The sequence below is a fragment of the Hippocampus zosterae genome, chromosome 6 (assembly GCF_025434085.1).
Source record: "Hippocampus zosterae strain Florida chromosome 6, ASM2543408v3, whole genome shotgun sequence".
Lineage (NCBI taxonomy): Eukaryota > Metazoa > Chordata > Actinopteri > Syngnathiformes > Syngnathidae > Hippocampus > Hippocampus zosterae.
The window spans coordinates 6,636,417-6,650,980 of NC_067456.1; the positions used below are offsets into that span (position 1 = coordinate 6,636,417).

The 14,564-nt window shown below is 42.0% G+C and overlaps 1 protein-coding gene across 5 annotated transcripts in view; it reads right to left on the minus strand.

Moving 5' to 3' along the window:
- The window catches only part of pde4d (phosphodiesterase 4D, cAMP-specific), a 166,985-nt gene that overhangs the window by 25,195 nt on the left and 127,226 nt on the right, over positions 1–14,564 (minus strand). Inside the window, exon 1 of one of the 5 annotated variants that reach the window (XM_052068455.1) lies at positions 8,413–8,813. The exons of the other annotated variants lie outside the window; for them this stretch is intronic. Within the exon in view, the coding sequence (XP_051924415.1) occupies positions 8,413–8,528 (116 nt within the window). The 5' untranslated portion in view covers positions 8,529–8,813. Of the gene's footprint in view, positions 1–8,412; positions 8,814–14,564 lie in introns of those variants that run through there. 5 annotated transcript variants of the gene reach the window in all.

The window sequence follows — 14,564 nt, forward strand, 5'->3', positions numbered from 1 at the left end:
TAATAAATGGCTGGAAAAAAGTGCATTGGTGACTGTGGCTCTCCTTTCCCACATGTAAGGGCATTAGCGATTTCTTGGTTCTGAATGAGTTGTCAATATAAGCCCTGCAACTGGCCAGTGATTAGTCCATCGCGTACCCGACCTCCTGCCTTAAATCAGCTGGGATAAGCTCCGCCTCTTCTTCATAAGGGCAAGTGCTACGGAAAGAGGAGATCGTTATGTAGGCGCTGCTGTTTTGGTTAGCATCAGTCCTGGCGCTATTGCTCTACAACGGTGTAAACGACAAAGATTGTAGATTCAAGATCCACTCGGGCATGGCTGGACGAAATATGGCCCTCCGTTCTTAAATCCGGCTCACCAATCATTTACACTGTAAAGACTTCTGCAAAATTTGTTCCATTTAATGTACAGTAATGTACTTCTTTAACATGCAATTGTGATCACTTCTCAAATAATGTCTTTTTTTTTTTACAATTTCACACATACATTTAACATGTATTATATTGAAGTCATTGTTAATTAACATAATTAAAGTAATTATGACTAATGCACATTAACTGTGATAAAGAATTATTTTATTGAAATAAACTAAATATGATTAAAGTCATGTCTTCCAAATGTATTCATACAAAATGAAAATTATATATTTTTCTGACTTTCCCTTTTTTTTTTACTTTTTTGTCCGTTTGAAAAAAAATCTAAAGTTACCCTGGAGTTTGCTGACTCGTTGCACTGGGGATGCCATTGATTCACAGCTCCAACAACCAATGTTTGCCCCCTCGGCAACATCACCACAGGCGTCCAAGTCTCCGGAGAGATTCATGTCAGCCTGACCGTTGACTAGCACCCGTGTCACAGGCAGGGGAGATCTGCCGCTGAGACATATCTCATAATCCCATCTGCTCACGAAAGGGAGGGTATCCCATGACGGGCAGCTGTGACATCACTCCCCCGCACATAACCATCATCCTCACTGTGGATAAGGGCATGTCCTGAATGCGGCGTGACGTACTTTGTAGCGTGCGCGTGACAGGATGATGCCAGCGGCGTGTCGAGGCAAGCGCGACACACGTGGATGATTGGAACGGTGAAGAAGGAAATGTATTGTGAGAGCGCATGAATCCTTTCTCATCAGAGCTGATTCATACCTTCACTGCCAAAAGTGCGGTTCAAAGAAACGAGGCAAAAATGTCATGATTTGGGGATTATATTACTTAGTTGTGGTCACATGATTTGCCGATAGGAAATTTTGACTTGATTTGGCAGGATGGATAAAAGCTCGTGTGTTTATCCAGTACAACCTGCACCTGTGGGATACTACTCCTAACAAGGAATAAAATACAACTAAAAATACTGACTAAGGCGAAGCACATTTCCCTTTATTCGAGTTGGATTTGTACATCGTTTTATTTTATTAAAATTTTTAAACAACACAATTCAGATTTTTATGCTCACAAGTACACAATTTAATTGCATATAAGATGAGATAAAAAAAAATATTTGTCTCACAACGAAGTAATTGGCAGATGTTGGTGGCATGAAGAGAAAAAAACCCCATATGGAATTGAATATCTTCGATCAGACTCAGGCCTCTTCCAAATTTCGATCAAAACCTGAGTCATATCTGATATCGGTCAATACCAGTGCCGTGTAAACAGCTCTGGGATTCATCGCCAGTGCCTGTTTTAAGACTATATTTCATCCTATTTCACTTCAGCAGGTGCAATGACCATGCATCCAAATACTTTTGTTCCGATGGATGAATCCGGTCCATTTATCTATTATGCGGCATTGAGCAGGAAATAGGCACAACCAATATTAAAGACAGGAACCGTAGTATAGAATAGTAAAAAAAATAACACAAGATTCCAAACAGTCCTCACATGAAAAAACTCAAATTGGCCCAACACCAAACTACTCAGAAATATATCAACTTTCTGCAAATGCTCGCATTCATTACAAGTCAGGCATTCATTGAAAAATTAAACCAAAAACCTCTATCAATGTTCAAGACCGTAGTCTTGAGGCTAAACAAAATTCTTTTCAAACGACAGTGTTATTCCCTGAAGCTTAATTGTTTGACAGGGTCATAATAACTGCGATCCACTTCCATTTTAACATTCTTGACTACCACACAAGTGTAAACATGCCACAGCCGAACCTAGCTAGTAAAACCTAGCTAATTATGTAGCAATCAGGCCTGTTGAATTGCTAGTAGGATGCCTCATGAATACATGAAAAGCGTGAAGGTTGGCGGTCAGCGCTTGAAGATGACTCCACCTTACCTTTGATCAGGACGACGTGTGTTTCGTGAAAAATGATAAAAGGTTGTTTTGGGGGGTCCGATTCAGTTAGCTGACGAACAAACTGTTGAAATCACGACATGTGGGTGAATATGTTGTGCGCGTGTCACTATGTTAGAGCTAGCAAAAGTCACAATGAACACACACATAAACGGGTCATGCCAGGAACCCCCCCCCCCCCCCACCCCCTCGACCCCAGCAACGACTTCAACACTGATCTCTCACCCTCTGTTGTCTCGCTAGCGACAGCTAAGTGGGTGTCAGTTTTGGCTAGCAAGGAAAGGGCAATCAAATTGTCCTCTCTCTCTCTCTCTCTTTTTCACCCTCACATTCTCACACACACAAACACACACGCATGCAGCCAGTATGACTCCAATAACTTCATGCTTGTGTTGATTGGACACCACCCGTATCTCTGTACCAGATTCCTCTCACCACCACACGTCATATTTAGCATCAGGCAGGAAAATGAAACCACACACTTGCACACAAGAATGCTTTACACGGTCTAAAAAAATAAATAAAAATGGCATTTTGACACACACACACACACACCCAATCCCCACCTAAAGAGATGGTATCCCCGGTGCACAGCTTGTAAAAGTGCACAATTGGCCACCTTTTTAACATTTCTCTGGAATGTACAATTCTGCACCAATCCAGGACACTTAATCCCTTTAGGAATTTTCTGCTTTCAAAGTTATCAGAAGCCAGTTTTATAATCCATTTAGCTGTATGAATGACACCAACAATGACTTTTTTCTTCTTTTTCTGCAATTTTCCACAACCTGCAATTCTCATTAATGACTTATGTCGACATGTGCGTGGGTGCCAGAGGACACGCCCTCTCTGGGAATGTCTCATTGCGCTTTTGCTCCAGCTCTGACGTCACACGTGGAAGAAGCTCTTCTTTTCTTCTCCCCTCTGACACAAAACTCTTCCACATTTCCCAACAAGGAGCGACTTAATCGCCTCGGACGGAGTCAAAAGATAAAGAGTCAGCAGATTCCAGACAGGCCTTTAATCTGCCTTTGCGATAAAACAATAAATCTTGTTGACATCCAGGAGGACAGTAACATGTCCAAAGATGGAAGATCAAGTTTCAACGACCCATACAAAGCGAACGCAACGGACTCCCCGCAGGAACGTTTCCCATGCGAGTCAAGTCGCGCGCTTGAATGTCAAGAAACTCCTCACACTTTTTGTTACAAATCAAACTGTGCCCCCGTCAGAGAAGGGAAAAGTTATTTGGCCCTCACAGGAAAAAGTTAAGGGTCTTGGATGAACCTAAGGTGCATGCTTTGGAATTTGGGAAGCAGCAGCAGTGCGGGGAAATGTGCAACCTACGCACAACAAGGACCAAAATGTACACGCAGAACCTGCGAGGCAGACAGAAGAACACCACTTTACTGCGCGCCGCCGTATTCGTTCTATTTTATCGTGTACCCAATTTATTTTGTGACTTTCACTGGAGAATTGATTGCTAGCAGTTTGCAGTTTTAAATGTCACAAAAACATGCTCCCGTTTACAAAAAAATTAATAAATAAAAAGATAAGCAGCTTTGTTTGTTCCATGACCTTAAAACCAAGGTATCGAACAGTCAGTCTGGGCATACCGTTGCACCCTGGCGACACATTTGTATTGCATCTCACTGGATGAGAAGGTAGATGTAATGTACTTCAATAGTCTTCCCTTATTTACACACAAACGTCCGTGGTGACGTCCAGGTGAGAAAATTTGCATAACAAGAGTAGCCTATTGTGCCGTCGAGCTCCATCTGGTTCGACTCGTTCTGCCAGAGGGAGTCAAAAAAAAAAAGTCAACACTCGCTCGTATCCTCCACGCAGACTGCCAATGCTCCACTCGGATGAGTCGTTCAGTCACGTCACGTGTGCAAATAGGGGTCACGCACTCTACCCGTTCTGCGGGTCTTGTCAGTAGGAATCTAAGGTCTCCAATGGGACTGATATAAAACAGGCCTTCAGCACATGCGAGTGGCATCATCGCTCAGTCAGCTGTTGACAGACATAATCCAGATGAATGCACTGAAGTCAAAGTCAGACATTCCCGTTCTTCCACGTTTAATTTCAGCATGCAGTCCTCCTGTTTTCCAAATGGGGCAGAGGTGCCAGAATGCTGGTTGATATTTATGATTACCTCATGATAATAATTACAGAAATACATCCATAGTAAATAAAAACATGGCTGAATCTTATCCACGTCAAGTTCTGACACGGACGCATTTGCTCAACTGTGTTTAGGGTAAGTGTCTGCAAAAGTCAGACAAAAAACACGCAGAGCCTTCAGTAAAATCTCTCACAAAATATCCGACATGTACAAGAACGAAAAGTGGCCTACTGTCTTCCAGTAAAACAAAATATGTCAGCTGCTGGGCTGTTTATGTATTCTGTAATATTTAGCAAGTTATACTCTCTTTCCCAAATGAAAGAAAGACAGGAGAAGAGAACGACTGTACACCGGAAAGCTTTCCGCTTCAGAAGGGCACTGTGGGAAAATCCGAAAAATCGCCTTGAACGCATCAATCACAACAAGACTGGCAAACACAAAAATAATCTAAAGGAATGACAGTCTGCTGCATTTCCTTTTCAACAACAGTAATGATACAATTGTAAGAATGTTACAAATGCAAATTTATTAAGTCGCCTGTACAGTTAATAAAATATTGATAACGGAAAACATTATGGAAGACCGTCTTTTGTATTTATTGTATATAGAAGGTATGGTTGGTTCTTTGAAACGCCCGCCAGCCTATTAAGTGGGAAATGAAACATTTGATTGTTTTTCATTATACACTGCGTTTCGTCATCTGGATAAGATGCTAAGATCCAAAGCCACTTTCAAGCAGCAATGTCTGACACCCTAGCGTGCGGCAACACCCACTTCCCCCACAGGCAGCTCACCCCTGCTATAATGTCAAAGTCGTAGGGTAAGCAGAGCTGCATTATGTTTTGTTCAATGCAGAGGTAACCAATGAGAATAAAATCAAATAAAAACATGTATATGTCAACTTTGTGGGAAGAGTCGAACGGGACCAACTTTGAAAAGTTGGCCAGCTTTTGACCTTAATGCCTGCACTTTACGACTCAATTTAAAGTAAATAGACATCAGCTTAGTAGTGGTATTGAGACAGGATGTGTGCCGTGCATCACCTGAGGATGTCGGATCCACATGCTAACATACACAAGCGCTGCAAAAGACTACACGCACAGTCAAGTGCTGTCATATCTAAAACAGACAAAGCCAAACTATCTCTCACACCCATCAGCGTTACTTGCATATCTCACGTGAATATTCAGCGATAACAAAAATTTGTAAAAAACAACCAAAAAAAAAAACCCATTGATGAAAGGCTGCAGCTGAACACAGGTGACGAGACAAGAGGCATTTTTCTCTCCTATACGATCACAGCGAGGATTCCGAGATTTATTTCCAGCGCCGTCTGGGACAGTGGGAGAACATATTTACCGGGGCTGCCTCCTCCCGGCGTCAAGCGACAGGAGGACAATTTGTTAGAGGGAAATAAGAGCTGACAGCCAAGGACGAGTCGAGACAAGACGAGGGCAGGGCAGGTTGCGCCTCGGGGCTGCATCTTTGTTTATCTGCTCTACCAGAAAACGAGAGAGAGAGAGAGAAATACTACTTCCTTGTAGGACAAATGGCGATGGCGTGGACCAGAGATGCTTTAAAACCTGAAGTCTTGCCTCAGGCCAAATGGGCGCGCCATCGCTGAAAAACAGGATTTGTCCTCATAAGGGTCAGAGGTGAAATGGAGCCTCTCCAAGCTGACTTTGGGCGAGAGGAACTCGACATGCAGGAGGGACTGCCAGTCAATTAGCCGGGGCACATACAGATGAACAAGCATTCACGCTCATATTCAAACCCATGAAGCACAGAATAGCAACGGGTGTGAAAAAAAAATGTATCGATCGACTTGATTGATGCCGAGTTATCAATTAACTCATTCAGTACAAGCCGATTCTAGACCAAGTCTGAAAAGACGTTTAAAAACGTCTTTGGGAGTGAATGAGTCAAACTGGACATGACGCTCGACGTGTAGCTTGCTCAGTCGTCGTCGAATAAACCAAAAAGAAAAAAAATAATTCACATATGTATCGTACACCTAATGAACCTCCGGTTGAATTTAGGAAAGACATTCCGGTGGAATTGTAATGTACATTACAGGTCGTACATTGTGGGAAACACCTCGTGGACAGAGAGGGAAGCGAGTAAAACATTTTTTTTTCTTCTCGCAATGTATTAATCACGTTATGGTCTCGATTAAACAGTATTGCCTCTCACTGACAGATTTCCAGAGTATTGGGAACAACTGTTCTTTTTCACCACTCGACATGCATTCACACACGGATGACAGCGCAAATCTCAGTCAAGTTGTTTCTTTGTATCTCTGCAGTATGTCGGCAATTCTCGTAAGCAGAGAAATCTGGCGATTGATCGTGAAGGGAAGAAAAGATCGATTCCCAAAGTTGGTCAGCGTTTGACTATCTGGCTGGACCATATTTTCGGTGAAGCACCCAAGTGCCCAAAATGTGACAAGAGGGGGACATTTTACTCATGACCGGTATTTGACTTTAGTATGCAATTTGTCAATCAACTGTTTCAACACTGCCTTGAAGAAAAGTACCAGGCTAAATAAGCCAATAAAGGCCCCCGCTTGTGTACTTGGTGACGCTAATCCCACTTTTGCCTGCAGCTCAACTCAGCTCGCCCAAGTTTTCCCTTCAAAGCGGTACCGTGGGAAAATGTAAACCACGTGGCATTGAACGCATCAGTCGGAATGAAAGGCTAACAAACAACAAGAGTACAGGAGATTATTACAAGAGGCTTGCGTATTCCTTGTGCGGTGAAGGCTCAGGACAAAAATTGTGGAGTAGAAAAGTCAAAGCTAACATCAGCGTGTGTTTATTTGTGCCCTTTCGAGTGACAAATCCGCTACACCAAAGAGCAACCAAGCGTCTTGGATCACGCGGTTCGGAGCCGGACAAGAGGACTACTTTGTCCTAGTACCTTGACGAAGACCAAAAATGAAGTTTTCATTCACTTCCGTTTTAATAATCTTGACACATTTGGCATGATTATTACCGATTCCATGTACAGCACTTCGTATGCAGCGATGGCTGTTTGAAAGTGCTCTATAAATACTGTTGACTTGACTTGACTTGATTCTTACCAAGACACATACCTCAAATATTATTCTAATATTCATAGTTAGGGATGTTCAACACCATATTTTTTAAGACCGATACTGAGAGGAGTATTCACTCAAGTACTCACCGATACCAAATACCGATATCATTAGTCGTTTGGATAGATAAAAATCCACTTAACGCAATGACAGATATTTCTTAACAAAGACCATTCTGACAGACAGGATGATTCATTCACGCGTGATTCATTCTAACACGCAAGTCTTACTCGATCTCAGATTATAACTCAGATTTATTTTTTGCCTAAAATATTGGTGGCTGGTATCACCATCCATGAGTACCCAATACCTTGAAATACGGCCGGCATAGGCTGGATACCTGTATCAGTGCTCGCCCATTCCTAATAATAATAATCATTCAATTCCACCTTGTTGAATTTCTAATTATGAAATTATATATACACACACACATACATAAATTTTTGGGATTGGTTTTCTTTTGGCATCCAAATTTCAATCCCTTTATTAAAAAAAAAAAACAGGACTTTTTTCCCAACAAATTGCCAAACTGCACAGACATATGTGACGATTCAGTTAATGGTTTGGTCTGGATCATACGGCGTGTTACGGAAGGACTACACTAACATATTGACATTTCCATTCTAAAACAATGAACTATATTCTTAGCCGTAAGCGAAAATGAGAATTAGATCTGAGAGGAGACTTAAAGGGCTGGAGCAGCAAAGTGGAGACTGCGGAGTTGAATATGGCGTGGGTTAGCATGGGATGGATGTAAACCAACAGGTGGTAACACTCAAACAGGAAGGAAGGAATAGTGAACAATAGCGTGACACACACACAGACACACACACACACACACACAAATAGAGGACAGGATAAAGATTGTCAATGTTTCCATTTACCATAATCCTTCAGTGTTCTTCAGCGAGCTGGTGGAGCGTGACCTTGGCTTGAGAATGATACTCATGTTCTCACGTTCCCGTCCACATACACTTGCTCTACTTATGCACACGCACATCTAGCCACACAAACACACAGACACACTTGAGGGCCACCTGGACCTCCAGTCCCGTACGCTCCCTCGGATCAAGTCGTCCGTATTCCCGATGATCCCCGACTGCCTTTTGAAAGCTCACTCCAGGATGGATGAGGGATTCATTTTCGTTTTGAATCTAGACAACTTCCCAGGTTCGGCTTCCCCACTCGACACCATCCGACCCTCAACCGAGTGGAAGAGTTGCATGACTCTTCACGTCGTCTCTGCCTGACTCCACAGCTGCAGCCTGGCTTTTGAGTGCGAGTGGGAGGGGTTGATATGGTTGTAGTAATTCCTTAAAGGGCGGGACTTGCTTTCACCCCTCGCCTACCTCCCAGACGTACTTATAATCTCAAACGTCAGTCGCCCATGCTGCCACGGTAACCTATAACTAAAGGCAACAATGCCAAGAGAAGCGGACGGTGACCCCCATATTGTTTTGAAAGGAGCAAAGAAAATGTGTGCGAGTGGGCTGGAAATGTGCTTTAATGGGAGAGGAGAAATATAACCCTTGATTAAAGATAATAATAATTGAAATACTTAGAAATGAACATTTTTACCCCCAGAAAATGACTATGGTAGACGACTAGACTTAAAGCATACGATAAGGTGGCAACCACATTTGGATTCAACACAAAGATTACACCGATCAACACATTATTTTTATTTATTTCTTTTCAAATCGGAGATGCAAGAAAACTTTTTCCGATAAATTGTTTTGCCTTATTCCAAGACAGCACGTTTTTTTACCTAGCACATCATAGCACAATAATAATAAAACACATTATTTTTATTTATTTATTTTCAAATCGGAGAGGCAAGAAAACTTTTTCTGTTAATTATTTAGTCTTATTCCGAGACAGCCCATGTTTTGTTTTTACCTAGCACATCATAGCACAAAAATAATAATAATAATGATAATAATAACAACAAAACTACTGCTGGTCACGATATGGTGACAAATTTTATTCAAGAGGAGACTAAGGGCCACAGCAGCCACGAGGAGACTGTTGCAGCATCCCGGGATAGTCATAGTATATGTGTTTATTTTGATGCATATAGAATTACTATAACAGATAAATCATCCTAACTAAAATGAACAGATGTGTGACCTCTTCTCTAAAATCATATAAATATTCCTTTTGGAGCTCATCTTAGCGCATAGACACAATATGAAAACCCAAATGCATTCCACTAAGTATCTTCTGGACTTTCTCATGCACTTGAAGTGTAAGAAAGCAAGATAAGAGTGAAAATGACCATAATAGAACAGGAAGTCGGACATTTTTGTGTGAAGTCAGCCATCTCGGGCAAATTCCAGCACTCGGATTTGGACAAAGTATCCAAACAAGCCCCAGTCGTAAAGCGGGTATCCTCATTAGTGTTTCGCCAAGCTACATTACAAAAATTTCATCGAGTGCACCAAATAAAAATGTGACCAAAAAAAAGTTAAGAATGAAATGAAGACAATCTTGTCTGAATGTACTCAAAAATTCAAACTGTGTGAAATTTGAACAGGTTTCGTACAAAGCTGATCTACTCGCAGGAAGCCGTGACAAGTGAAAAAATTGGGCCATTGTACCTTTTTCCAACAAGTAAAAGAGTGTTGAATATTTCTATCTGTCAGTATTACAATGCTAGTAGCATAGAGAGTTGACCAAAGACATGATATTGTCACAAAAGAATTCATTTTCAGACGAATGAAGAGAAACTGGATCATTTCCTGCGGCTCATTTGCGATGCTCGCTACTTTGGAAAGCTTATTTGCCCAACGGGGGCAGAAAATGACGTCAAAGATTGACGGCCATTTCAAGAATGTGCTCGGGGTGAAACGGGTCCTTGAGTAATTTGACTACGTAAAGAAAATGCTCCAGGAATTCTTTTTGCCCCGGATACCGTTTAATTGGGGTGCACCGTCGAGAAGAAGACTCAGGCCAGCCACAGCAACGATTGTTCATGCTATGCATGACAGTCAGACGCCCCCAATGGACTGAGAAGACCAACTTCAAAATGAAATATCCCCAAATCCAGTTCTACACGGATATCAGTGCCATGATACGCTTTTATTTTGAAGTGCGTTGTGACAGCGCATGATGGCTGACTTGAATCTCCTTCCTGAATGAAAGTTGGATAGTTGGAACCCGGTTGAAATTTAAATTGGCGTCACAAGATTAACACGTTACCCTGAAATCACGTTCAATCTTTAATTAAGGATGAAAAAAAAAATGTGCTGAAATTGTACAATATGGCACCTGTTCTCAGCATTAGCAGCTAGCAGCTAGCCGCTAAGCAAGTTCCCTATATAGACTGGTAAGTGCCGTCGGAATACTTTCAAAGGAAATTTAATAGGCGGAAATGACTGCATACTTTGATGTTGACAACATGAACAATTATGACTGACCATATATATACACACTGTATATTATAAGCCAGGCTCACTCAAATGTACCGTTTAAGCAAGTCAGAGCACTATTGTGGGGAAAAAAAAATGCATGCACAATATTCAATAGCTTCAGCCCAAGAATTCACCAGGGAAAAAAAAGGGATTGCAAGGCCACATTCATTGTCGCTTTTGGTTTCTGAATTACATAGTGGATTCAGAATAACATCAAATGTTCTCAGCTGAAGGTTCCCCACCCCCATCATCGAAAAACCTTCCACTGCATGATGATTGAGGTTACACACAAAAAAAGACATTCAACACCAAGACGCCCTGAGGTCAACTTTAAAGCAGCTTTGAACATTTCCGACTGACCAGAAACGTAAGCGACGGCAGAGTGACATCAGTCAGCGCAAGCTTGCCTTTTGTTCGCAGCAAGCATGGCGTACATAAAAGACATGCAGATGCAAACGCGTCCATCTGCAGCCCCATTCAAGACAAAACAAACGGCCTGCCCGACCCTTTTGACTGATAATACCGCGGCCATCCACTCCAGTCGCACGTACGGGGCTTTCATGTCACGAAAGGAAGGCGGCCTCGGCGGAGGCAGCGGCCTTGAGGTGCAAGCGGGATGCTAATGCTGCGACGTGCGTGCGACGTACAGTATGACGTGCGAGCGTTGTCGAGTACGCACCTCAACATCCCCGTAAAAGTGAAAGAAAAAATCCAAGCCACGCTTGAGGCAGTTGTTGCAATCATGCAAACAGTCCTCTTTTAAACTAAATGTCTCGCCATCCATCCCATTTCAAAGGAATTCAACACTTTTTAGGGACATTTTCAAGTTTCACATAAAACAACCTAGCACTGGGCTATACTGTCCAGACATTATATAACCTGATAAATCCCGATTTTTCAGTAAAACATTTTCCTTAAATTTACATGAAATAAGGTAATTTTCTCTCATCTTTTTGCCATTTATTTCAAAATCATTATATTAAAAAAACAGCAATGGAAGATTTTTTAAATCGTTTTGCCTGTCACAAAATAAATCAGTGGTAATTAATAAATAATATTTTTGGGACAAATTAAGTGAAATTGCCTAATTTCCCACAACACCCTGGTTGGGAATAACTGCATAGAAAAGTGCTTCACAACTATTGTTGGAAATTGACTTTTTAATATCCAAATGGTCTGGTCTCGGGAGCACCTGATCATAAAATTAAGTGCGAAATTAATCCTCTTTTGTTATTGCACTGCTTCTTAAATAAAATGCGTTAGTGAGCAATTTTTTGGGAAAAAAATGCATACACCTCCTACAGAAGGACAAGATTGCCCACTTTTCACTAACAAGCTCACTGAGTATTTTTCACTCATTTTTAATAATTCCGGGCCATTTTTAGAGCAATCTGTAAATATTCAGTCCGACGGCCCCCTTTTTAATGGCTGTCATTGACAAGTTTTGAAGCTAAATTGGAACGTTTTAAAGCAGCAAAATACAATGCAAAAATAGGGAACCAAAACAAGGGCCAACAAAATTCCAGGAGGGGACATCGAGTGCATGGAATGGCTCAACTTACTTCTACTAGTCCCGTTTCCGAATGCAATACATATTGCGATTCAGATTTTTTTTCCAAAGCTAGATAATTATGACCACCACTATATTTTCTTGTTACAGTACTATGAAACCCAGAACATTAATAACTATTATATAGTCAGATTTAGTTTTAGAAATGATAAAACAGAATTGAATACTAATTGAATCTACCAATATGAGCAAAAAGAAACAAAAAGCAAAAAAAAAAAAACATGTCACCCGCAAACATTCATAATAAGAATGATGATGATAAATGAATGACATTATTATTCACCTTATTCCACCCTCATAGGCCAAATAAGAAAAATCTTGCCCACTCTTGGTGGACAAGGCAGCCACCTAGTGCTGATTGCACCGCGAGTGCAGCATTAAGCCTGCCATAAAACGAGCGGTAGGCAGCAACAGACTGAAGTGGCAAACATCAATAGAGAAAATTATTGATTTGAAGGGTGGGGGAGGGGGGAAAAAAGAGAGAGAAAAGTCCAGCGTGTGGTGCACATAGAGAAAGTGCTCTGAGTCAACGTTGGTATACAGTATGTATAAATAGCAGCCAACGAAGCAGAGCACAGATGGCTCGGGCGCGCTATTGACAAGGCTACAATCCATATCTATATGTCCACACAGCCATTATCTTAAATTCATATGCAAATAATCCGACACCGCAGTGAAACACGCAGAAAAAGGCACCTACCCGGATTCCACATTCATACATCTTTGGGTGTTGTTTTTGTTGCTCGAGGTCACTGAGTGGATGTTACTCACAGAACTAATACAACTAATCAGGTCTTGAAATTTGCTGTGCGGGGGCCCTAATGGGCGCAGAGTGCTCAGATTATGAGCGGTGCGCCTGAACACAATGACTGAGTGTTCATTTGATGTTAACCTGGTCAGAAAAACCAAAAAGAATGAGGAATACGGGAATATTCCGTCCAGCCACACAGATGCTGCAACAGGACAGGACACCCAAGTGGAAGGGGGGCCCCGCAACTTCATTCTCATTAGCAAAAACCTTTCTTTCTCTGGTCAACAGAAAATTTTAATCGAAGATGGCGTTGTGTGTACCTCAATTTATTTTTTAGGCTGATTTTCAAAAATTGACTTCTCTCACAGGTCAAGTTTTTTAGATATTTTCTTTTTTGTTGTTGTTTTTAATTTTGATCTGTAAAAGGCGTGTGCAACGGGCATTTCACCATGCGATATAATTGATAGCTACGGCATTTCAGAAAATGTATCCCACCTTGATAGTACATAGCGCTATTATTTTGACAACCTCATATGCTCAATTTGCACACACACACACACACACAAATAAAATACTCGCATGTCTGATTAATTTTTTTAAGGTACAGCATCTTTGTTTCTCTATCATCTCTCATGTCAGCCTGACCAATTCATCATCTTTTTTTTTGGGGGGGGGGGTCACCATGGTTATTCCTGCTTGAGGCCCTGGGATATAAAACGCCCCTACACACACACACACACACACACACACACACACACACACACACACACACACACACACACAGATACATAGAATGTTGAGTAAACAGTGCTAGACGACAGCAGATGGAAGAACTCCGCAGATAAGAATGCACACAAAGCAAACCCGTTCAAGTTCAGGCCGACTTTCTGGCTCTGATAGCAAGCACGCAACTTTCTGGATTTCTCGAAGCCAAGCTAAACCTTGCATACCCTCTCCTGCCGCGAGGTTTGATGTCGATGGGCTTGTTGGTGGCGTAGGGCGAGCCGTTGGAGCAGGCGTGGCGGTAGCGCGCTATCCTCTCCAGCGACAAGTACTCGGAGTTGACCGGTAAACTCATCTTGACCAGGGGTGGGAGTTCAAGGGGGGTAAGGGTGGGGGGACTCGAAGGCCAACCGAGCGGCACCTGGTACCACCGAGGTTGAGGGGGAAAAAGAGGAGAAGGAGAGTGTGTAGAGAGAGTAAGGCGGTGGGTGTGACTTGGAGTCAAAAGATGATAGAGGGAGAGAGCGAGGGATGCAATAGGAGGGGGGGGGGGGGCAAAGTGCAAATGCAGAGTAAACT